The sequence below is a fragment of the Cnephaeus nilssonii genome, assembly GCF_951640355.1.
Source record: "Cnephaeus nilssonii genome assembly, chromosome: 6".
In the NCBI taxonomy this organism is placed as follows: Eukaryota; Metazoa; Chordata; class Mammalia; order Chiroptera; family Vespertilionidae; genus Cnephaeus; species Cnephaeus nilssonii.
The window spans coordinates 37,706,771-37,732,057 of NC_137077.1; the positions used below are offsets into that span (position 1 = coordinate 37,706,771).

General features: G+C 39.8%; 1 protein-coding gene across 6 annotated transcripts in view; it reads left to right on the forward strand.

Moving 5' to 3' along the window:
* The window catches only part of BICD1 (BICD cargo adaptor 1), a 190,381-nt gene that overhangs the window by 130,811 nt on the left and 34,283 nt on the right, over positions 1 to 25,287 (forward strand). For all 6 annotated transcript variants that reach the window (XM_079775608.1, XM_079775603.1, XM_079775604.1 and 3 more), the window contains exons 4-6: positions 6,935 to 7,360; positions 17,194 to 18,288; positions 22,990 to 23,141. In XM_079775608.1, the coding sequence (XP_079631734.1) occupies positions 6,935 to 7,360; positions 17,194 to 18,288; positions 22,990 to 23,141 (1,673 nt within the window). The remainder of the gene's footprint in view (positions 1 to 6,934; positions 7,361 to 17,193; positions 18,289 to 22,989; positions 23,142 to 25,287) is intronic.

Consider the following 25,287-nt stretch of genomic DNA (forward strand, 5'->3'; position numbering starts at 1 on the left):
CTTAATTGTTTAATTTTCCTTTATTAGCTATAGCATTCTTGAACCAGTAATTTTAGAAGAATTTATTTATGAATACAATTTTATCAAGTAATTAAGTGAAGCTGGATTGTATATTCAAGATCTTTTCAGGGTGCTTCTTCAGCCACAACCTCTACTCTGATCTAAATGCTATTGTAACCTCTCAGTGCAGGTCAACACACTAGATTCCAGGTGCTGTGCTAGGCTAGAAAGATATGAAATCCATAGAATAGCATTCTTGCCCTTAATTGGAAGAGACTTGTGACGTGAGGCCAGCCCAGATGTATGCTTCTACTTCTACTTTCTACTCAAGTTGGTATCTCGATCCCAAACTATTATTGCTTTTGATAGATACAGGGGTTAAGAGAAGAAAGGAAATATCCAGAAGGAAAAAAATCCAGGTATTGATGCAATTGAAATTTGATTTCTGATCATTGCCATTTCCCCCATTTTTGGAATGTGGGGGAACAAGATGTCTTCTAAGGAGTGCGGGGATGACTTCAGACCATGAAAAAAGGGTTACCAGGATGTCACCATGTGATCTTCCCCCATTCCCTCCCCTTTAAGCCTGAATCACTGTGTGTGTGTGTGCACACGCACGGAGGGCTCTCAGTACCATGGACATTCCAGCTCTTGATTTGACTAGGGTCATTGAGCTCACAGTGGAGAAAATTAGACTTCAAATAATTTTTTAGAAACTATGCTTCTCATAAACTTCTTAAAATAAGAAGGGTATTTTTTTTGTGGTCTTTTTTTTTTTAGTCACTCATGAAGTATGTAAAGGCCTTAAAGCAAATATACTTGAAGTGCAAATATTTAAAGCGGTCATTATTCGTGATCCCTAAAAATCCTCAGTGCTCTCTGCACAGGCAGGAGTGCGCCCAGAGCCGCGCTGTGGAACCTCCCATCACTGCATGTGGAGACTCATTTACTCAGGAGGTTAATTTAGGCCAGTATTACGTATTCTTGAAAGTCTGCCAAGGTATCCTATGAGTCCTCATTAACCCAGATGCAGTTTCGGTGGGAGTTTGTACGAGCAGTCTGGCAGATCACTGTTTACAGTTTACCCATGCCCTTCCACCGGTAATTGAAACGTGGGAATCGAATGCTTAACTCAGAAGTTTGAAGAAGAAAAAAACAAATAGGAAAATGTAAACATCTCTTTAATTTTATTTCCTAGATGCAGTATGACAATTTCCCAATTACGTGTCTAGTTCATTACTTTGAAATAATTTTCCTTACAAAGGGCCATTCTGGCTTATTCCCTGACAAAGGGGTACACTGTCATGTCACAAGTCTCTTCCAATTAAGGAAATACTGGTTTGGTTTTTGTCTCCTACTGTTGGCCTTTATTTATAGCATCTATTATAAACTCCCTATATAATTAATGAAATATTAGGTATAATAATTTATGCCACAGATTTTTTTTCCAAACAGATGATGATGGTTGACTTTCAATCTCAAAATTGGTCTGATTGTTGCTTTGAACTGAAGCTCTCTATACAAAATATACTCTCCAGCCTGGTTTGATGTTTCTCTCAGCAGCAAAGCTGTTAGCATTATACAAGACTTAGTTCAAAGAACTAGAAGATTCTTTCCTTCTGAAGTTCCATTTTCCTTATTGATTATTTTCTTTTAAAATGTTGTTTAAATAGCACTTTTTATTTCCTTTATAGTTTTTATGTATTGGTTTGTTTATTTTCCATATCTCCCTCCACTATGATATAGCACTTCACCTAGAATAGAGCCTGGCCTATGGAAGGCATTAAATAAATACCTGCTGAAGGAAAGAATAAATTGTTTTTAAATTTCTGTTACATTCACTCTCCAACTGAGAGAGGAAATTATAATTCACCAAACCAATTTTTATATGTGGTCCTAAATATGAAATATATAGAACATCATCAATGAGTGACTGCAAACTTGAGCCACATCCCTCCATGTGCTGATTTGGTTCTGTGTCCAAAATGAAATCATTCTGAATGCATTTTCCACCTTTATGCTTTTTAAAACAAAGCGAAGCATAGGAAAAGCAGCAGTGATAAAGAGCGGTCAAGGCAACTGTCAAAAAAATCCACTGATGAAGCAAAGCTGTTTATTAGACCTCTTGCAAAAGAAACCACCTTGACAAAACCTTAGTAAGTCTCAAAATGGGAGCGTTAGGGAAGAGTGTTCATAGGATTTTAGGATCTGGACTGGGTTTTGGCAGGTGGCAAACTGGTTGGGATAGACTGAGTTTATAACATAATAGCTTTGAGTTGGAGAGTACAACAGAGTGAGCATCTTGACGTGAGTCTTGAGGAAGCTGTGTTAGTTGGGTCTCGTCTTCCAGGAGCGAGTAGTCCCTGTAAGCAGCTAAGTTTTTCATGCCTCTTCCTATTATTGGTAGCAGGGACGAGGGATAGGAAAATTTGCCTGGTTGCAGTATTAAAGCAATTACTTAACATAGGGCAGGAAATTATGTTAGTTTTAATTTTTAGAGATGTGATGGTGAGAGGAGGGGGAAATAATAAATCCCATTTCCCTAATATCTCACATATTGAACTAAAGCACTCACATAATGTGTTATCTACTTGTTAAAATTAATAATTCAATTTATGTCTATTATGAAAAGCATTTCCTCCAGGGATATATTTCTATATCAGGCAATAATATCATAAGAGACCTAGGGAACTGTTATTCAATTCAGTTTGATTTCATTGAACCAGTGTTTCCAGGGTATTTTCCTATAAAGCCATATACTTTTTAAGGACAAAGATGTGGTCACTGGCTCAAAGAACGTATAGTCCCAGTAAGGAAGGCAGGTCATAAACTCAGCCATCCATGTAGTTGCATATTAAAGCTATGTGATAGGTTTGGCAATACAGGGCCACATTAAGATCTTTAGTGTTTCGGACTTTGAAAAGGTTACAGTACCTATTCCCAACCCCCATGTAGTAAAAAAAATAAAAATAAAAAAAAGAGCTACTAAACTATGAACTTGCTATAAGGAATCCCAACAAAATACTGATTTTTTTTTTTCTCACTGTAACTACTTTGATGCTGTTTTTAAAATATTGGACACCAATTTTTAAGTGCCTTCTCATCCTGTTTCTTGGTTGATACAGTTTGCTGGGCTCTAATTATCTGATGCCTCCTTGCAATGATGGCACCATGGAGTGAGCTGTTAGCCTGAGTGGGTCAACAAAGACCGGAGTTAGGATTAGATTCCTAATTTGGGTCTTGAAGGATAAATAAGAGTTTTCCAGATGTTAGCCTTTGCCTAAGCAGAGAAAGACAAAAATATCTGGGTGAATATTAGGAGTTTGAACCAGTGAGTGGAGTGAGTGAAGCTGCCCAAATAGAAAGAGATCAGGTCTCATAGGAAGTCTCCCATCAATTGAATACAAATCGCAGAATTAAAAAAGTCTACAAAACACACCAAATTAATGTCATCAAGCCCAGGAGTCGACAAACTTTTTCTTTAAGGGCCAGATAGTAAATATGTTAGGTTTTGCAGGCAATACAGTCTCTCTTGCAACTACTGCACTTTGTTGTTGTAGCGTGAAAAGCAGCCATAGACAATATATAAACAAAAGAATATGACTGTATTTCAGTAAAACTTTATTTACAATAATACATGGTGGGCTAGATTTGGTCCAGAAGGCACAGTAATGTTTGAAAAACCCTGGTCTAGGTTATCAGTTTAACAGGGATTAAAGAATAAAAAGTCTACAATGCAAACTAAAGTAATGTCTGCAAATGTAAGCTATTATACAATCTGGGGCAGTCAGAGGATTGGTTGAAATATTAACTAAGGTGTCCTGAATTGTCCAGGGAAAGAAAAGGAGAAGGTCAGGATGAAGACAACTTTATAGTATATAAGCAGCCCTGGAAGAAAACACGCTACAACATGCTATTATTCCAAGCAATTTCCATGACTTAATTCTTACAAATAATTTTATTATGGACCTGTGAAATTCCAGTGACCCTGTAAGTGTTTGTTGTCCATCAGTATCCATTGTTCCCTTCTCCCAATGTTGTATCCAGTTTTTAACTGGGCATAGTCTACCCAGAGTAAAAAGTATATGCTTCACCTTCCTTGCAACCAAGTGTCATATGACTAGTACTGGCCAGTGGGATATGGGAAGTGATATGGACAACCTTAGAGACAGATCCTTAAAGGGAGAAGGTATGCCCCTTACCTTGTCCCACTGCTTGGAACATAATCAAAATGGCAAGCCACCTTAGACCATCTGGACCCAAATGAGAGGTGGTGCAATAAGATAGAAGGAGCCTGGTTCCTGGATGACCTCATGGAGCAGAGATTTCTACTGATTCTTGATCGACTACTTCCATATTGTTACATGATAGGGAAACAAACTCCTATCTCAACTAAGTCGCTCTTATTTAGGCCTCTGTTACATCAGCCAAACCTACATCCTAACTAAAACTATATTGAAATCTGTTATCCTAACCTTTGCAAGACAAGCCATTGCATTGAGATTATGTGAAGAAGGATGGTGGGGGTGGGGGAGAATTAGAAATGTATGAAAGTGATAATGGTCTATAATCCCTATTTTTTAATTTTTTAAACGCTTTTTTAAAGTACAAGTTTAACCTAATATAAACCAAAAAAATAAATTTAAAACTAAACACATAGGTAATATTAGTACCTCATTGTTGTGGGGTCGAACCCTGGAGTCAAAAATAAGACCACCGGAGGCTGCTGATTGATTAAAAAAAGCAGGCAAGGATTTATTGAACTGGCCAGGACGGCCGCAAGGGCACCACACACAGGTGGCCACCCTCACGACCGCGCCATCCTAGGTGTAGGCAGTCCTTTTAAAGCTCTAAACCACAAGAATTTCCCTTTGTTCTAAATTCTAAATACATTGGAATGTGGATCTATATTGCGAAAGCAGATTGTACAAAAGCAGAACTGAGCAGGGTTAATAATCTCTAAAGGTAGTCAACTCCTGGAGCCACTGAGTCAGTGGGAATCAATCTCCTGTGGTTCTGGTCCACAGGCACAGGAAAATGACCTTTGTGATGTGGGATGGATTAATGTGAGTTTCCAGGTCTCAGTCTGGGGGCTGAGGTAACTACCCTATTGTTTAAGCAAGTAAGTGCGTGCAGGCGCCAAAAGAGCAGGGTTAAAATTTAAACAGCAGTTTTTACCTGAGATGAATGTATGAATGTCCTTAAAGCCTTATTTTATTCCCTACTGGTCTTTTGGGAATGAATCTAAACCTTAGATTCATTACTCAGTTTTTACCTAAGTATGGTTGCTACCATACTTCACTCATATCATAATGATTTTATTATATTACTTTTTCTACTCAATTTTTTTATCCACAATAGTTTATTCAGCAAATACTTATTGCAGAGCAGAATTCTGTTAAAAACACTACAAAGAAACATTGAAGCATTAGGAAGGACACGTAGGTGCATAAAAAGTCTTTCCCCTCTCTGAGGAGATTACAATGTAGTTGTGGAGATAAAATATTTATTGAAAAGTGCCCGTGATAAGTGCCATGGAAAAGGCCCCAAGGAAGGCATGTTGGTTTAGAGTAGAAATCTTTTCCCTCTGCGCTTTCATGACCAAGAGGGTGTTCGAGCAGGCTCTTATTTGATATAATTCAAAAGAATATTACATTGATAACAATATTATATATATATATATATATATATATATATATATATATATATATATATATATTATTGCATGATAGGTATTCCAGATTCTATCCTTAAGCACATAAAATGTTTCTTTGCTTCCTCATCTTACCCTTAAACATTTTTATTGAGATTATGTTTTCATTGTGATCTTTTAACTAATTTATCTCTGGGTATAAAAATTACTTCATTATTAATAACTAGGGGCCCAGTGCACATTTCGTGCACCTTGAAAGGAACTGTGGGCCACGAGGCTGTGGTGGGCACAGGGGCAGGTCTCAGCCCATCTTCCGCACCCCCACCTGGCCCCTCCCACCACGGCCCCCAGTCCCTGTTTGCCAGCAGCCCTGCTCCTACCACTGCCGCGGCTCCCACTCACTGATGGCATGGAGCGATTGGGGCCAGCACCAGCAGCGGGTGTGAGTGGCGGCTGCTGTCCTGATCGCTCTCAGGAGCAGGGGGAGGTGGAGAAACCCTGAAGGGTGATCAGGGCCAGCAGCCATTCACTCGCACCTGCTGACGGCGCTGAGCGATCGGGGCGGGCAGTGGGTGCGAGCGGCAGCTCCAGTGCCTGGCAGCAGGTGTGAGTGCTGGGCGGGACCACAGTGCAAGGGTTGAGGAGCAAAGAATTTTCAGTAACCACCAGAGGCTCGACCCAATGACAGTGACCAGCAACCTGCCTTGGTCTGGCACCCCCACTCACCTGCTCCACCATCCCACCACAGCCGACTCCCACCATGTTCCACGCTCTGTCGCCTGCTGCCGATGCCTGCCATGTTCTGTGCGCGCCCCTTGGTGGTCAGCACACATCATAGCGACCGGTTGTTCGATTGTTCTGCCATTAGGTCTATTTGCATATTAGGGTTTTATATATATAGATTAAAGAAAACCAAGTAATAGTGATGATGAAATCTTGGTTGTGAATAGTCTCATAAACAATCACTAAAGAAAAAAAATCCCCGTTTTATTAGGCCAGCAGTGCCCCTTTGGACCATTGGACCCCATAAAAGAAATCCTAAGACAAAATACATTTTCATCTCTGCTAAGAATTGAATTTATATTGATATGTAATTTCTAAAGAAACCATCCTGTGTTACCGTAAGGGTATATACTAATATACTGTGTTCTTTATAGATTTATTTTGTAGATGAATGTTTTGATTTTTTTTTTAATGATTAGGTCCACTAGAGTGTCTAATGGAAGTTTTGTAAGACGCAAATTTTAGTTTTATGAATCTTCTCTGTCCTATCTAATTCAGGTTGAATACGAAGGCTTAAAGCATGAGATTAAGCGATTTGAGGAGGAGACGGTGCTGCTGAACAGCCAGCTGGAAGATGCCCTCCGGTTGAAAGAGATCGCTGAGCACCAACTGGAAGAAGCCCTGGAGACCTTGAAAAACGAAAGGGAGCAGAAGAACAACCTGCGGAAGGAGCTGTCCCAGTACATCACCCTCAATGACAACCACATCAGCATCTCCGTAGATGGACTCAAGTTTGCCGAGGACGGGAGCGAACCGAACAACGACGACAAAATGAACGGGCACATCCACGGGCCTCTGGTGAAACTGAACGGAGACTATCGGACTCCCACTTTGAGGAAGGGAGAGTCTCTACACCCGGTGTCTGACTTATTCAGTGAGCTGAACATTTCAGAAATACAGAAATTGAAGCAGCAACTTATGCAGGTAAGAATTTTGTGTAGGGCCATTAGAATGGATTCCTTATAGATTGTATAGCAGGTTGTGGGATTTCTTGTTCTTACATTTTAGCTCCAGATTATTTTTTAAAAATATTGCTTCTTTAGTTAGCAACTTTGAAAGTGCAGTGTTTTATAAAGACACAACGGAAGAAGTGTTGAGGCATCTCATTTGCATTGCTTTAAGAAATTTCTCGCCGAAACCGGTTTGGCTCAGTGGATACAGCGTCGGCCTGCGGACTCAAGGGTCCCAGGTTCGATTCCGGTCAAGGGCATGTACCTTGGTTGCGGGCACATCCCCAGTAGGGGGTGTGCAGGAGGCAGCTCATGAATGTTTCTCTCTCATCGATGTTTCTAATTCTCTATCCCTCTCTCTTCCTCTCTGTAAAAAATCAATAAAATATATTAAAAGAAAATTTTCTCTCTTGGAGCCACAGATCAGATCGCAGTCAGAAGGCAGCTCGGTGCACGTCTAACAAAAGAATTCAAAGACTTCCTATACAAGTCAAATGACAGAAAATTATCCTTTCTATCTTAAGCAATTGTATATTGTCAGCATAAGAAACATGCTTATGAGTTTATTCTTGTGATTTTATTGGAGCCAAACTGTCGACAGCTGCTGGGAAGCAAAATCTCAACCGATTGAGCGAATGCTCTAGAGAATGCCAGTTTTGCACCGTATTTTATACATTATAATCAAAAGAGGAGACGTAAGTGGGTTACATGAAATCCAGTAGCGATAGATTAGGGAGGTGGGAAAAAGCAAAGCGGGAAACTCTGGGGTTAGTTGAAAAATAAAATGATAGATACGTACATCTTTTACTAAAGTAGGTACACAGGATAATTACCAGTCAACAATGAACTCAGTAACAATGAGGGGGTTTGTGGTCTCCGCAGAGTGGTGCCTGTGCTTTGAGGGGTCCAGAAAAAGGAAAATTGCTTTGACATTCCAAGGATATGTTATTGTAGATGCAAAAAGACACAAGAGACAGGCTCAGTTAAGGTAAAGATTGACTCTTGTCAGGGCAGATGCTGGCCTAGGACATGATTACCTGCCATAAACTGCTTTTAGTTAAAAAGTTTTCACTTCAGACCATCCTTTGTGGTTACTTTAGGTCTCTGAGTTTGTAAGGCCCTCTTGCAGGCCTTCCCTGAATTTATCAGGTTAGCATGTGGCCTCTTTTAGTCTACAATATATAGTTTCAAGAATAGTGGTTATATTTCACAGCAATACTTTAAGCTTTGGACTTACTATATGCTAACTAGCCAGGAAACCATATGATTAAAAATACAGAACAGGTATAAATCTAAAACCAAGGCATTCTGATCCCAACATAAATTAGGCCTTAATTTTAGCATATTCAAATCAGATGTTTTGTGTCGAGTCCGTGTTTAAGCTAATCTCATTGTAAAATGGCCTTCTGCTTCGAGTCTTGCCTCTATGCTATACCTTAATCCAGTGCTGGTGGAAATCTTATCTGGATAACATCACCACCATCACCATCACCATCACTATCACCTGGGGCTTCTTAGCACTACAAATTGTTGGGCTCCACACAAATCTACTGAACCAAGAATCTGGTTCAACAAGATTGTTGGGTGATTAAGTTTGAGCTTAATCTTCAGAATGTTATCCCTCAAGGTGCTTTACAAATAGCTGCTAATGAGAGGCTGTTAAGACTCCAGCAATCATTTATTTGTATAGTAAACAGCACTTATAATTTTCTGCCTCTACAGAAATGATGAATAAAGAATGAAATTAGCAGAAACAAATAAGAAGCTAGAGTAAGAATAAAGTTATTTATTATAAGGCTTACTTTTACTACTACATCGATTGAACATATCCTGCACTTGATTTCTCAGTGCTTTGGGCTGCTAAAAGAGACTGTTTTCACAACGTTTCATTTGAATCAAGATAAGAAGGCATAGGCACTGGATGGAAGAAAATGAATTTCATATAGACTTTTACCTAACTGCAAAGCCCACTTCTTTGTAGGTAATACTTTCCCATGTCTTTTTGCTAAATGTACACTAATACAAGTAGGTTGATATTGAAGGGAGGGGGAACTTCTGCTTTTTTCCTTCTTAGTTTTTCTGACTGGCCTACCTAAGAATTAAACTGACAAGAGAGAGCCCTGCCTGGTGTTGCGCAGTTGGCTGAAGCATCGTTCTGTACTGATGGTCACACATCTAGGTTGCAGGTTCCTGGATCAGGACACACATCTAGATTGCAGGTTCGGTCCCTGTTGGGGTGTGTAGGAGAGGCAGCCAATTGATGTTTCCCTCTCGCATAGGTGTTCTCTCTCTACCTTCCTCTCTCTAAATTCAATATTCTCAGGTGAGGATTTTTTTAAAAAATTGATACAAGAGAGATTAATAGGGGAAAATAGCCAAGTTTATGACATGTGTACATATGGGAGTTCCATAAGAATATGAGACCCGAGGACAATCAGGGCAGTTCTGGGCTAAGGAAGGGGAGGCAGGGGACTGGGAGGTCAAAGGGAACGTAGGCAATTCACAGGTAGGTGAGAAAAAGTGAGCTTTTGGGTAAACAAATTCTAACTGGGCCACAACAGTGGGACACAGAGGGGGGGCTACCAAACAGGCTGTGCTCGGTTCCTCCCTGTCTGCCACACTTGGTGATATTAAGCTAAGGTGATAGCTCCCTTCCTGGATTCCTTTCGGCTGGAAAGAAGGAGGGAAAAGGCTCTTCTTGAGTCTTTTGTTTCTTAAAAACAACCAGCTTAAAATAATCAGTATTAAAAAAAGAAAGTATATATTTTGGGGTGGCAAATGCTGCTTCCCCCACCCCAGTGGGGTCAGGTGTGGCACTGAATGGTCAAATACTAACAGTTCCGTAGTGAAACATGTGAGCTTTCACACTACAAGGAAAAAATGAGGACCCTAAGAGGTCTCACCTCAATCAGGTGCAATTTTGCTGCTCAGGGAATTCAGTTCTGTCTGAATGTTGCCACCAAGTGAAATACAATAAAACTTGTACTTAAAGGATTTTGAGATTGTGACTGCCATTGGTATAGGAATCGCCGTACTATTAGACAGCTCTCAATTTTGTATATCTCAGTTTATAACCTCAGCATACTTTGGGATGTGCGAGTTTTTATTTTCATAGTTCTCTTTTCTCTTAGGATCTCTTTTGGCCAGGGTCCAGAGCACTGCATTTGTGCCTTCACATTGAACACCTGCACTTGGTTAACGTTGACAGTTTGTGAAGATGTCAAGGGGCACAGGCAGGGATATAACACCCTATGCCAGGAATATGCATCTTTTAAGATTTTCTTCCTTAGGATTAAAGAAACCCTTTGGAAACTGGATACCCAGGCCACGGCCTTTCCTTACCTTATAAGATTCCATCTATGCATGTAAATGATGTTTTCCCACCCATGAGTATTTACTTAATCTGGTTCTGAAATGGGGAAAAAATAAATAAATCTGTGTTTCTGCCTTGGGTATCAGGAATGTTGGGTGAATTGCTTCACTTCTCTGAGACACACACATCAAGAGAAAGGTAATAAATGTTGTGGGGTTGAACCCTGGAGTCAGAATAAGACCACCGGAGGCTGCTGATTGATTAAAAAAGCAGGCAAGGATTTATTGAACTGTCCAGGACGGCCGCGAGAGCACCACACGCAGGTGGAGTCCACATGACCGCACCGTTTCAGGTGTAGGCAGTCCTTTTAAAGGTCCAAATCACAAAAATTTTCCTTTGTTCTAAATTCTAAATGCTGGGAACAGCCTGCAGAGCTGTTCCCAGCCAGGTCCTGCTGGACATTGGAATGTGGCCCTATCAAGCAGAGTTAGTAATCTCTAAAGGCTATCTACAGTTTCTACTCCTGGAGCTACTGAGTCAGTGGGAATCAATCTCCTGTAGTCCTGGTCCACAGGCACAGGAAAATTACCTTAAGCAAGTAAGTGCGTGCAGAAGCCAGAACAGCAGGGTTAAAACTCAAACAGCAGTTTTTACCTAAGTATGGTTGCTACCCTACTTCAATAAATTAGCCCCATCGCTAGTCTCTATGATGCCTCTGTTGGAATTAGGGGGGAAAATAACAACAAACCAGGTCCCCTTCCTCAAAATATCATACTGCCATCTGCTGGGAAATGGTAATAATATAAAAATCTAAGACAACTATCACTTAATAGTGCCCCCAGCATTGTATGGTGGACAGTAGTGCCCCCTACAGAGAATTACATTGAAGCCCTGGTGAGCATCCAATCCAAGCCTCCTTTGTAGAGCTGCTGTGAAGACTAAATGGATGGTAAATATGAAACCTGGTATAAGTCACCATTTTTTATAAGATTGTACTGGAACCGCCCATCAGTTTTAGAGGCGTCAAGAAGATTGCCACTTCCACTTTATATAAACAGTCAATATATAAAGCATAGAAAGTACTGGAAAGGGCAAAGGATGGTAAGCCTATATTTATATATGGGGCTGTTTTTTTCCCCCCTGGAGAAAATCAGGGTGAATATTTTACTAAACTGTATTTCTTCTTGGGTATGCAATAAATTATAGGAATAATTTAAATTTAGCCAGTCATGCTAACTTTCACATAACACAAATCCATATGAATTAAAATATATATAAGAAAAATACATATAAGAAAACATTTTTAAAAGAACTCTAAATTTTATCTTTCAATTACAGCTTACATTCAATATTATTTTGTATTAGTTTCAGGTGTACTGCACAGTGGTTAGACAATCATATGTTTTACAAAGTGATCCCCCTGATATTTCCAGGACCCACCTGGCACCATACATAGACATTACAATATTATTGACTGTATACCCTGTGCTTTATTTTACATCCACGTGATTATTTTGTAACTACCAATTTATGCTTCTTAATCCCTCCACCTTTTTCACTCAGTCCCCCAAGAAAACTTGTTTTATTCATCTACAAGTCCCTGTAAACTTGACAATAGACTTTGATAGTGAACAGCTCAATTAGTGTCATTCTTTATTCACTGAGAGACATTTTTCAGAGTATTATTGGATACATTATTTTGGCTTTTTGGTGCTCTTTAGACTCAGTTATTTCCAATATCTTACAACTGACATTTTCCAGTAATAGTCATGTGCCTTAATTGGTTTTATTAGAATGAAAAGAAGTAGATCCTGTCTGGGAAAACAAAATTACCTAATCTATTTAAAGGAGTCTCTATGCTTCTGCTAAAATTTTTACCTTTGATAAATAGCCTCTGTTTAACTTCACATCACAGAGAATCAAACTGATACGGACTTTTTGGACTGGACCCTGGATTCTTTGTCTGCCGGAGTCAAAGAATGTATCCACGAACAGAGGGTAGTATAGCAAAGGTGGAGATTTATTGAAGCACAAATACAGACTCCCACATGGGGAGAGGGAAAGAGTCCCACAGAGTATGCTAGGAAAGGGCTGCCACCTTCTGTATATATTTTAGTTATTGTTTCTAATTAATAATTTCCTAAAGTTTTACAAACACCTTTTAGTTCAAACATATGACCTACTTAGAAGCCTGCAATGTAGAGTAAGAGTTCTTTCCATGGGTTTTCTAAAGACTTAAATTCACCGAAGTAAGGCAATGGCTGTCCAATGACAAAATTCAAAAGTGGCTTGGCAGACAGTGCATTAAAGCATTGAAAACAATTTGTAAATCCCAATAAAAGAAATGTAAAACCCCCAGAGTGTCCCTGGCAGACACAGAGAATTATCACGCTTGCCCTTTTTCCCTGACTGAAAGTTTCCTGTTTGAACTTGGCTTTGAATTTGCATAAGTGTTTTTTTTTATAGAAAACTGAAATTTCTGTAACATTTAAAGTATATGTATTTTAAGTAGAACATTGCTATTAATTTTTACTTGGCAGAGTTTCCTCATGCAATCTCAAGTATATTGCATTGGTCTAATTTAGTTCATAGATATTTATTTTAGAGAGAGGGAATAAATCTTTGTGTCACCTCAGGGCCCTTGGGGTGTCACAAAGCTGTCTCTCAGTTAAATTCTTGAAATATTACATTCAGAAAAGCTGTCAAATAGACCCAATTTAAGGATTATTAAAACTTAAACCGGTTTTAACATTAAAGATTTGGTCTTGACCACAGAATTAACCATTTTCAATTTGGCCATTAAATTTTTATATCTTGGTAACGTTACAGATACGATATACTCTGAATGTCACCGAGGAAATGGTGGGAGGACACGCCTACCGCCCGTCCATTCCCTTGCTGCCATGCCCTCAAGGGCACAGAAGCTGCAAAGCTGTGATCACCTCATAGTTAACCTAGTTCCCACTTCTGCAGGGCCTGCGCGGGTTTGTGACATCACAGGCAGACGTGGACCACCTGGTCCCCATTAATACTTATGCTGCCTACCAGATGTTTTTTAAAAAATATATATTTTATTGATTTTTTACAGAGAGGAAGGGAGAGGGATAGAGAGTTAGAAACATTGATGAGAGAGAGACATCGATCAGCTGCCTCCTGCACACCCCCCACTGGGGATGTGCCCGCAACCAAGGTACATGCCCTTGACCGGAATCGAACCCGGGACCCCTCAGTCCTCAGGCCGACGCTCTATCCACTGAGCCAAACCGGTTAGGGCGCAAAAATCTTTCTTATGCCTTGACAATTGTCATTCTCCTACCTAAGTTTAGATCAGCTTCTAACATTTTATGCTTTGCATTTTCAATGCCTGAAAATATCTCTGAGAGTATCTTTAGTGTGCGGGTGTCACTTCCTTTAGGACATTTTCATCCTTTTTATAACAACTACATTTTTCATTTTTGATACATTCTCTTTTGCCAAATTGCTTTGACGCATATCTAAAGTCCTTCAAACATCATCGATGTCCACATTCCCACATCCAACTATTTCTTCTATAACTCCATTTATGTTTGATTCAAATATCACCACCAACATTTTCAGTCTGTGTTTCTTTGTTGCCCCTCTCTCCCTCCCTCCCTCCTTCTCTCCCTCCCTTCTTTCCTTTGCCAATTCCCTCTTTGGATTTTCTATTTCTGTAAAACATCATGTGGGTTTATCACTGTTAGACAAGAAGACAAGCCTGTTCACTTTGCTATCCATGAGTGAACTGAATCACAGATACACAGTAACCAATCACTGACAGACTTTGTATGAAGTCATGACCAATCACATGATTGGTCACTGGTCATGAGGTTACTATGTAGTGATTTTGTAGATTACAACATCAGAGTTTGTACTTTACATTTGCTCACAGTTAATATATTGGTTACTGAAAGTTGAACTGTGTTTGGGAGGAATGGTGTTTTAATTAGTTAAAACTAATGGTCAATGAAATTCATGCATATTAGAACCTTGCCAAGTGAGTACTCTCTGTACATGATAATTATATGAAGGCTATGAAGTACCACAAAGGATCATAAAAATACTACTCTACTGTATTATGAATAGATAGATATCTTTTAAAGTAATATGCTGGTTAAAATAATAATTATTATAGTTTAATAATTGGTATTTATTATGTAATTATAATAATACTTTTACTTGCCTCCTAGGAATTTAGAAGAGTTTGGAGAGATATAATGTGTGATCCAGGAAAGTTTGAAAGTTTGAATTGATAACTTTCTCTAGATGTTAAGACATTCAACATCAATCAGTTATCCTTAAAGCAGGTCTCATGATGGTTTACTTTAAAAAACAAGAAGAAAAAAGGAAAGAAAGCAAGTGCAGAAAGATAAGAGACCACTTATATAATGCTTTAAAATGTAAATATCCTATATAATAAAGAGGTGATATGCAAATTGACCATCACTCCAACACACAAGATGGCCGCCCCCATGTGGTCAAAGATGGCCACCCCCATGTGGACACAAGATGGCCGCCACAAGATGGCTGGCAGGGGAGGGCAGTTGTGGATGATCAGGCCAGCAGGGGAGGGCAGTTGGGTGGGACCAGGCCTGCAAGGGAGGGCAGTTGGGGCTGATCAGGCCAGCAGGGGAGGGCAGTTGGGGGCGACTGGGCCAGCAGGGGAGAGCAGTTAAGGGTAACCAGGCTGGAAGGGGAGGGCAGTTAGGGGTGACCGGGCCTGCAGGGGAGGGCAGTTAGGGGCAGACCAGGCCTGCAGGGGAGGGTAGTTAGAAGCGAGCAGGCCTGCAGGGAGAGCAGTTGGGGGCAACCAGGCAGTTAGGGGCAATTGGGCCGGCAAGGGAGGGCAGTTAGGGGTGACCAGGCTGGCAAGGGAGGGAAGTTAGGGGTGACCGGGCCAGCAGGGGAGGGCAGTTGGGGGTGACCAGGCCTGCGGGGGAGGGCAGTTGGGGGTGACCAGGCCAGCAGGTGAGGGCAGTTAGGGGTGACCAGGCTGGCAAGGGAGGGCAGTTAGGGGTGACCAGGCTGGCAGGGGAGGGCAGTTAAGGGCAATCGGGCTGGCAGGGGAGCAGTTAGGGGGTGATCAGACTGGCAGGCAGAAGAGGTTAGGGGCAATCAGGCAGGCAGGCAGGCGAGCGGTTGGGAGCCAGCAGTCCTGGATTGTGAGAGGGATGTCTGACTGCCTATTTAGGCCCAATCCCAGTGGGCAGTCGGACATCCCTCGAGGGGTCCCAGATTGGAGAGGGGGCAGGCTGGGCTGAGGGACACACACACCCCCGTGCACGAATTTTTTGTACTGGGCCTCTAGTTATTATATAATACTTTAAAATGTAAATATTTGCTTATTAAAAACCATGTTTACATTCTAAACATGTAAAAATTCTTAATTCATAATACTGATTACTGGTATGGAGGGACACAAATGGTTCTTTTTAAAATATATATTTGTTTATTGATTTCAGAGAGGAAGGGAGAGGGAGAGACATAAAAACATCAATGTTAAGAGAGAATCATTGATCAACTAATTAGGGGCGACCAGCACACCCCACACTGGGGATCAAGCCTGCAACCCAGACATGTGCCCCGACCAGGAATCAAACTGTGACCTCCTGCTTCATAGGTCAACGCTCAACCACTGAGCCATGCAGATCAGGCAGAAATGGTTTTTAAAATTTTTCAGATTATAATTTCTCATATACTTAGGCTTAATGAGTCACTGTTTTATATTGAGACCTGAATATTTTTCAACATACAGTTATACCACCTATATAATAACAAAATTGTCATATTATTCAGATTAATTACCAATTAAAAAATTTTTTATTTTGGAGTGAAGGAATTGAAATGATTTGTAAATTGTTCTTTTAATCCTAAAACTCTATATTCTTTGACTTTTGTATTAAAAGCTCTCAAATTTAGTATATGTTTATTTGGGGGATTAAGTACTTATTTCTAAGGGAATATCTAAGGTTCTCAGCAGTATTTGTAAGTTAGAGTCTTAGGGTTTAAACCTGACTTTGGGTTAAGCTCTGGGAAGGAAAGGATGATTCATAGGCACCTTGAATCAGCTACTTATCCCACGTGAACTAAGGAGCAGATACACTCTAAGGTTCTCAAAATAAAGACCATGCCAAGTACTATCTCTTGAAGTCATGTTATGTTTTCTGTGAAGTGTTAAAAGATAAAAATAAGATTGTTTGAATAACATTCAAGTTTTATGAGTGGATGTGTATAATGCATGAGAATTTGGATGGGTAAATATGCATAGCATAATTGTTTTAGAATGATGTACTTTCAGAGTGATTGACTTACTAGAACTGCTGAAATAAGAAAACACACTCCAATTTAATTTGAAATAATGGGACATTGGCTCTGTTGCACTTATTTTAAATGTATTTATGTCCCACAGTGAATGGATTCAGCTCATCAATGGCATTGCATTAAAGGCATTCAGAGACTTTCTTTTGTTATTGCAGGTAGAGCGGGAAAAGGCCATTCTTCTGGCCAATCTCCAGGAGTCACAGACGCAGCTGGAACACACCAAGGGGGCACTGACAGAGCAGCACGAGCGGGTGCACCGGCTCACGGAGCACGTTAACGCCATGAGGGGCCTACAGAACAGCAAGGAGCTCAAGACTGAGCTGGATGGGGAGAAGGGCCGGGTCTCAGAGGAAGAGGCACATGACTATGAGGTGGACATCAATGGCTTAGAGATCCTTGAGTGCAAATACAGGGTGGCAGTGACTGAGGTGATCGATTTGAAAGCTGAAATTAAAGCCTTAAAGGAGAAATACAATAAATCTGTAGAAAACTATACTGAAGAAAAGACCAAGTATGAGAGTAAGATCCAAATGTATGATGAGCAGGTGACAAGCCTTGAGAAGACCACCAAGGAGAGTGGAGAGAAGATGGCCCACATGGAGAAGGAATTGCAGAAGATGACCAGCATAGCCAATGAAAATCACAATACCCTTAATACAGCCCAGGATGAGTTGGTGACCTTTAGTGAGGAGCTAGCTCAGCTTTACCACCATGTATGTCTGTGTAATAATGAAACCCCCAACAGGGTCATGCTGGACTACTATAGGCAAAGCAGAGTTACTCGTAGTGGCAGCCTAAAAGGGCCCGATGATCCCAGGGGACTTCTGTCTCCACGGTTAGCCAGGCGGGGTGTGTCATCCCCAGTAGAATCAAGGACCTCCTCTGAACCAATTACAAAAGAAAACACAGAGGCCAGCAAAGAACCAAGCCCAACCAAGACCCCCACTATCTCTCCTGTAATTACTGCCCCACCGTCATCTCCAGTATTAGATACAAGTGATATCCGCAAAGAGCCAATGAATATCTACAACCTTAATGCCATTATCCGGGACCAAATCAAGCATCTGCAGAAAGCTGTGGACCGGTCCTTGCAACTGTCTCGTCAAAGAGCAGCGGCGCGAGAGCTGGCCCCCATGATCGATAAAGACAAGGAAGCCTTAATGGAGGAGATCCTCAAGCTCAAGTCCCTGCTGAGCACCAAACGGGAGCAGATCGCCACACTGAGGGCCGTGTTGAAAGCCAACAAGCAGGTGATCTCATCCTACTGACCACGCATGCTAGCCAACGCCTTCCTAACGCATTTATTCCTTAATGTTTTTGAGTGTCCGCTGTCATCAGGATGAGAGTTCAGATTCCTGGTCAGTGAGGAAATAAAAAACTAAGTTCTAGTACCAGGTCAGAACATAATAATTATTTTTAGTTCAGTGAATGGAAGAAATAGGAGAGTCGCTATGCTCCATTAGGTGGAGGTAGAAGTGAAGAAATTAAAGCAGGAACAAAGGAGAAGATCCATGCAGACATAGAAAGGCAGTTCAGGCAGCTGGAGTCCAGCAGTCACTGAGTATGAAAACACGAGGTGGAGGGGTGCAGAATAGGCTGGCATGGCAACTTAACACCAGGGAGATACAGCAAGAAAGACACCCTGGCAGGCAGCTGGAGCAAACAGAGGGGAGTTACCTAGAGAGAGAGAGGTAGAGAAACAGAGGTAGAGATTGAGGTGAAATGTGCACCAGCTCTGCCAGTGACCACATATCTGAAGTTTAGTTTCGGTTGGGATGTTAACTCTCTTGGGTCAGAGCTTAAGCAGTAGAGAATTTTTCCTAACCACAGATCTTGGCCTCTGGAATAAGTAAGGATGCTACAACAAGGCCCTACCTGCCTAATTCCAAGATCTACTTGATGACTGGATTTGTTTCCCGCCTTGAGCTTTACCTGGGTGGGCTATGCTATGAAATATAGACAGGAAAATATTTTTAACTTTTCTGTAGTTTCTCTGGAAAATGAGCCTTGAAAGATAGATTTGAGGAGGATGCTAAAAGGGTGTTGAAGAGAAGCAACAAAGCATCAGATACCTTCTTACAAATGTAAGCAGGGCTAGTGTTAGAGGTTAATTTCAGATTCAGAGTTCTTTCTTTTACCTTTGGGGAAAACCACACTATTATTTTGTCATCTACAGTGCAGCGCTCTAGCATTTTCAGCTTCCGTTCCCATAAATCTATTCATATAATTTGGAGGTCTGTACCACAAACAATAATATTGTCCGCACTATGAACATGTTTTATATAAATCTAAGGGCAAAATAGGTCCTTCTTTTGTGCCATCAGTTCAGAGAAATAGAAAAGATTAGGGTGGATGGAAAATATTTGTGAGAGATCTGTCTCTGATTTGAGGTCAGAATTAAGGAATTTGTTACCATAAATCCTGCTACAATCCAAAGACCCAGTGATTTAGAGTGGTCATAAATAATCAATACCATGTCATATAAGACAACCTTTTTCAAGGACATTATATACTGGGTATTCATGATAAAACCATTCAGATAACTTCTCTGATTTCTTCCTGAAGGTTGAATATTAATAACCTAGAGACCTAGATCTATAAGAAAGTCAAGACACATAACTGACACAGAGGTTAGATAATAAGGATGGTTGATCAGCCAACAGAGACTAATTTGTGAGCAAGCACTCATTGATTACATATTTCATGGCAGGCAGGCAGTAAGGATGAAAAAATAAGTGACCAGTAATCTAGTAGGAAGGAGTTCAACAATGCCTAGAACTGTCTACAAGATAGTACATACCAAGCACTTAAGAATGGTATAAACAGTGCCATAGGAATTCAGAGCAGAACGAAGCATTTCTGGCTGTGGTACCATTTGCATTATGTTAACGTCATAGCCTTTATGGACTCAGTAAATTAAATGAGAACACATTTCTAGCCATGCATTTAGTTTACATTTTAATGATGCTGGGCCTATTGCTGTGATGCATATATGCCGTAAGTAGCTTCAAGTGTCTACAGATGACATTCATTATATTTTTGCATGTAGAATGTAAATTATTAAGGCTAAGGTGAGAATTCTGTGATATAGGAAAAGGAATTTTCTATTTTAAAATAGTTTTCTGCATTCTCTATGAATCTTTTAATATGCTTTAGGATTTTTTTTTTTTTTTGTAAGCACAGTGTCTTCTGATGAACAAGCAAATGTTTATGAAGTATCATCTGTACTAAACTGTGCTCGATGCTAAAGATTCAAAGGCTCATCCAGGGTCCCTGTCCCCACAGAGGAGGACTCACAGACCAGTGGGGAAGTCAGAATAGAAACAGATAATTACAGTTCGATGTTTCCGTGCTGTAATTGAGTTATGGGAACATTGCAGAGGAAGTAACTAACTAATGTCTTTTAGAGAAAACTTCATAGAAGAAATTATTCTTGTCTGTTCTTAAAGGGTGAGGAGTTGTTTTCTAGAAGAGGAGGAAATAATTCCAGACAGAAAGAACAGTAGGCAGTAGAGGCACAGAATAGAAAGATATATTTAAAGAATGATTTTGAAGGTCTCTGTGGCTAGAAACAAGATTTTTATTTAGAAAGTAAACTTTGGGAGTGTTTGAAGAATATAGCAAATGCTGCTGATGCCAACAAATGTACTAATGGGTTATATATAGACACTTAGAATTACTTAATTCTGAAAAAGTGTTGTACAGTCTGTGGACAAATAAATCAACAATGCTGAATCCTTTGGGGGGCATTTCTCACAAATAATAAATAGCTTTGTACTTCTATTTCAGATCTTGTTTTTCTGTTGTTCCCCCCACTCACCCTCGCCACTCAACTCTCCTTAGATAACTGACCATGTGGCTCCATATGCTTACAAATTTGTTACATCTACATTTGCACAACTTAAACTTAACTATCTGTTCTAAATGAATATGTGTATCATTTCTTTTTAAAAATTTAAAACGGCCATTTCCCCATGTCAATTTCTGAATTCCAAACAATTTTCTGAATTTATAATATTTTTGAAGATTCCACTAAGTTATAGCACTACAGGCCATATTGAACTATTTTATGAGTAATTTCTCATTTCAATTTAAATTTAAATTCAATCAAAACTAATAAGGAACTACTTTATAATCAAAACATGAACAAACGACCACATCCCAACATTGTTTTAATTTAAAAAGAATCCATTTACCTCCATAGAAATTGTGCATTGCTTAAGAAAACTGAAGTTGTTCATTTCAAGCACAAAAAGAAATGTTAAAAACCAGGGTAGTCTTCCTGGGAAATCATATTAGTAATGGATTTTCTTTCATTAGTAAGGGGCTTTTTCATTGGTATTGAATATTTTTACACAGCCTGAAAGCTGTAGTTGGCAGTTTGTGAAAATGGCGTGTTTCCAGTTTGGCTTCAATGTGCATACCATGTGCTATGCACCTAACAGACAGTCCCTAAATATACATTCATTTCATTAATAGATTCACTCAACGTTTTTAAATTTTACTTCCTGCCATGTGTCAGGCTAGTTCTCAATTTGAAACACTACTTATTCTTAGAACTTCAGACATGCCCAAATTCAAATAAATATTTCAGTTCATTCACCATTTTGGAATTTTTTGCTTTTATGGGCATTGTGAAGAATTAAATTTGACTATTCAAATTTGATTATTTTTATTGTTATCTGATTATTAAAATCTGATAATTAAATTTTACTATAGTTCACTGTTTTGAAGAAGTTGTATGCAAAGGCATCAGAAATCATTGGTTCTTTGTTAATTTTTTTCCTTAAACATAAAATATGGATTGACAGTTTGTCAGGTACTCATCATAAATTGCAATGGCCTACATCAAGCATATCAAACTCAAAGGTTAACACGGGCCAGATAAACAAGGTTTAAGTTTATGTGGGCCGCAAAAAAAACAAAAGCTTCCATTTTCATAGAAATGTAGGTTTATTTCAGCGGAGACATGCTGGGTACAAAGGGCTGAAATAAATGAGTAATCATTAACATAAAATAATAGAACATTTTAATAAAAATTAATATTTTTCTTGAACATTAACTTACCAGACACTGAATAACTGCACAAATTAATAAGCGTAACGCAAATAAACCTTCTTTTCTTGTTCTCCAAAAGCAAAATATTTCCTGTTGCGCACACCAACCAAGTCAGTACAAGATTAATGACGTAGCAATCAGCTGCTAAGATATTCGCTGCTAGTATTAGTGGAGAGAAATGGTGTGCCTACGCTTAAGGCCATTAAGAGAAGTGAATGCAATACGATTATAGTAATCAGTCAGCAAACAGTTGTAGTTCTTTATTAACAATTACGTATAACAGCATATTGTAAAAATTAGGTTACGAAATTTTTATTAAAACGTTTCTCACATACCGTTATATTGGCTGGGCCGCAAAAATATTCGTTATGGGGTTGCATGCAGCCTGTGGGCCGCGAGTTTGACATGCTTGGCCTACATCTTTTATTCTGTTTGTTTCCGGCCCACAGAACTCAGGCGACACAAGAATATTTGAGTTCTATTGCATTTCAGTTGGAAGCAGTGCTTTACCCCTAACTTTTCGTTGATAAAATTCTTCTTGTGTAAAGTTTCATTTTGGCTTTTTCATGTCTGAAAATCCTACACTCTCAACAATCTGCATTAAATATTTACTGAACGATCATTGCCTTAGCTCTTAATACTGACTCAGGCTCATGGCTGGCTTGTAGGCAATCTCACCACATGGATTCACAACATTAAAGGAAAACTGCCTTGTTTTGACATTAAAGGAAAACTGCCTTGAGTCCAAAATACATACCTATGTTTATATAAAATATAACCAAGTCCATTTCACCGCCGTTTATGAGAGAAAGTAATATTCCCAGCATGAAGAAATCTGTGTGGTAGATTTTCCTGATATGAAAGTTGTAAGCATTGTGATTTTTCCACTTTAGACAGCTGAGGTGGCACTAGCTAATCTCAAGAACAAATACGAAAATGAGAAAGCGATGGTGACAGAAACGATGACAAAACTTAGAAATGAACTGAAGGCTCTGAAAGAAGATGCAGCAACTTTCTCATCCCTGAGAGCAATGTTTGCAACAAGGTAATGGTTTTTTCTTCCACGATTAGGTGTGGTACTTGGGGGAAAGACTTTGGAATTCACACGGGTATCTTCCTGCATCCTGAGTGTATACGTTGTGAAAAAAGAAGCGATTCCACGCTGACAAACCTGAGAGACGAGCTCTCGTGCTGTTTTCCAGAGCCCTCTACTGGACACACTGGATCAAGCAATTCCTTTACACAGAAGTATTTTTAAGTTAATACAAGAGACATATTTTCTATATTTACAATAGAACTTATGTTCCCAAAAGAATTAGAACACGCAAAAGAAGTCTCCAACAAGGGGAAAAGTCCTACTTGCTAAAGTAGCTAAATATTATCACCACTGAAATTCACTATCACCCAAGTACTTATTATTAATAAATATTGTATGAGAAAGATATCATTATAATGAAGATTAATATTCATCATACCAGCTAATTACTTAGATTTAAATACACTGATAAAAATATAACTTCTAAAGTGTAATTATATCACAAAATTTTACTACCTCCCTCCCACCAGTTTCAGTATGTGGTGCCACTGTATTTGTTTTTAAACTTGAAGTGATTATTAAGAATCTGTTGATTCAAGGCATTAGAATTCCTGAGATTCTCAATATGTGACCTTTTTTGCTGTCACAATGTATTGCCAAAATAAACACAGTTATATATCTTATATGATGCAAACTTGATACAAAGCTCACAAAGCATCACTATGCCTTTATTTGCAGATTCATTAAGTAATTTACATGTAGCTGATATCAGTGTAAAACAAAATCCTGGCTTGTGTAGGAGCCTGGGAATCTGCCCAGTTTTCTTTGGGTGTCAGGAGAGAAAGGCTCAAGCTCGTACTTTGTGACTGACTCTCGGAGATGGCAGTGAGGAGGCTGTGTGCCCGATGGAACCTGGCTGGGGGCGGGCGGGGACTGAAGCATAAGAGTTTGGGGAGAATAAATGCACCTCTGGCCACTGTGAGGGGAGGCAGGATAGAGAATTCGGATGGTGCACATACTCCTCACTGATGAAAGAAACCAGTCAGGATGATGTATAGAATCAAGAACACAAATTTCCTCTTTGAAAAAGAAATCAAATCTTTTTAAAGTCTGAGTCTGGTTTATATAAGAATTATTTCCCCCAAATAGTGCATTTTCACAGAAATTTGTCTTATTTTGGGGATAGTAATTGCCTTATTTACTCCATAGTATTTTGAAAAAATTGTTATCTGACCAATTAAAATAAATCCAGGACCCTGAAATTCACATTGTATTTTACTAAGCCTTAGATTTTCTTATGATATCCCTACATGTTTCTTGACATCCAAGGTTAAAGAAAATGGGGACCCACCCAGACCTCAAGTTCTTTCACTATAGGGTCTGTTTTTTTCCTTAAAATGCCATAAGGTTTGTGCTGATTGCAAAGTGTATACAATACATTTTGGACTACTCCACAAAGTCATTAACTATCTATTGGTACATAAAAAGTACTTGTTATTATTATTATCTTAGTAGGTAAATAAACTCAGAAAAAAACTCTAATTATGTGAATAACTAAAGGCCCGGTGCATGAATTCGTGCATGGGTGGGGTCCCTCAGCCTGGCCGGCGATCAGGGCCATCTCGTCCAGTCCCAATTGGGGCCATGGGGGCCGGCCGGTGGGGAGGGGCCACGGGAGGGTCCTCTCGCCCAGTCCCAAGTGGCCGGACCCCAGCAGCAAGCTAACCTACCTATCAGAGCATCTGCCCCCTGGTGGTCAGTGCACATCATAGCGAGTAGTTGAGCAGTGGTCCAAACAGTTGACTGATGGGTAGGACACTTAGCATATTACACTTTTATTTATTTATTTTTTAAATATATTTTATTGATTTTTTTACAGAGAGGAAGGGAGAGGGACAGAGAGCTAGAAACATCGATGAGAGAGAAACATCGACCAGCTGCCTCCTGCACACCCCCCACCGGGGATGTGCCCACAACCAATGTACATGCCCTTGACCGGAATCGAACCCGGGACCCTTCAGTCCACAGACCGACGCTCTAGCCACTGAGCCAAACCGGTTTCAGCAGTATTATGCTTTTATTATGTAGGATTCTTTCTCCCAACTGTATGTGTGCTCAGGTTTTACCTTTGATGGGGATAAAAGACCAATGAGCG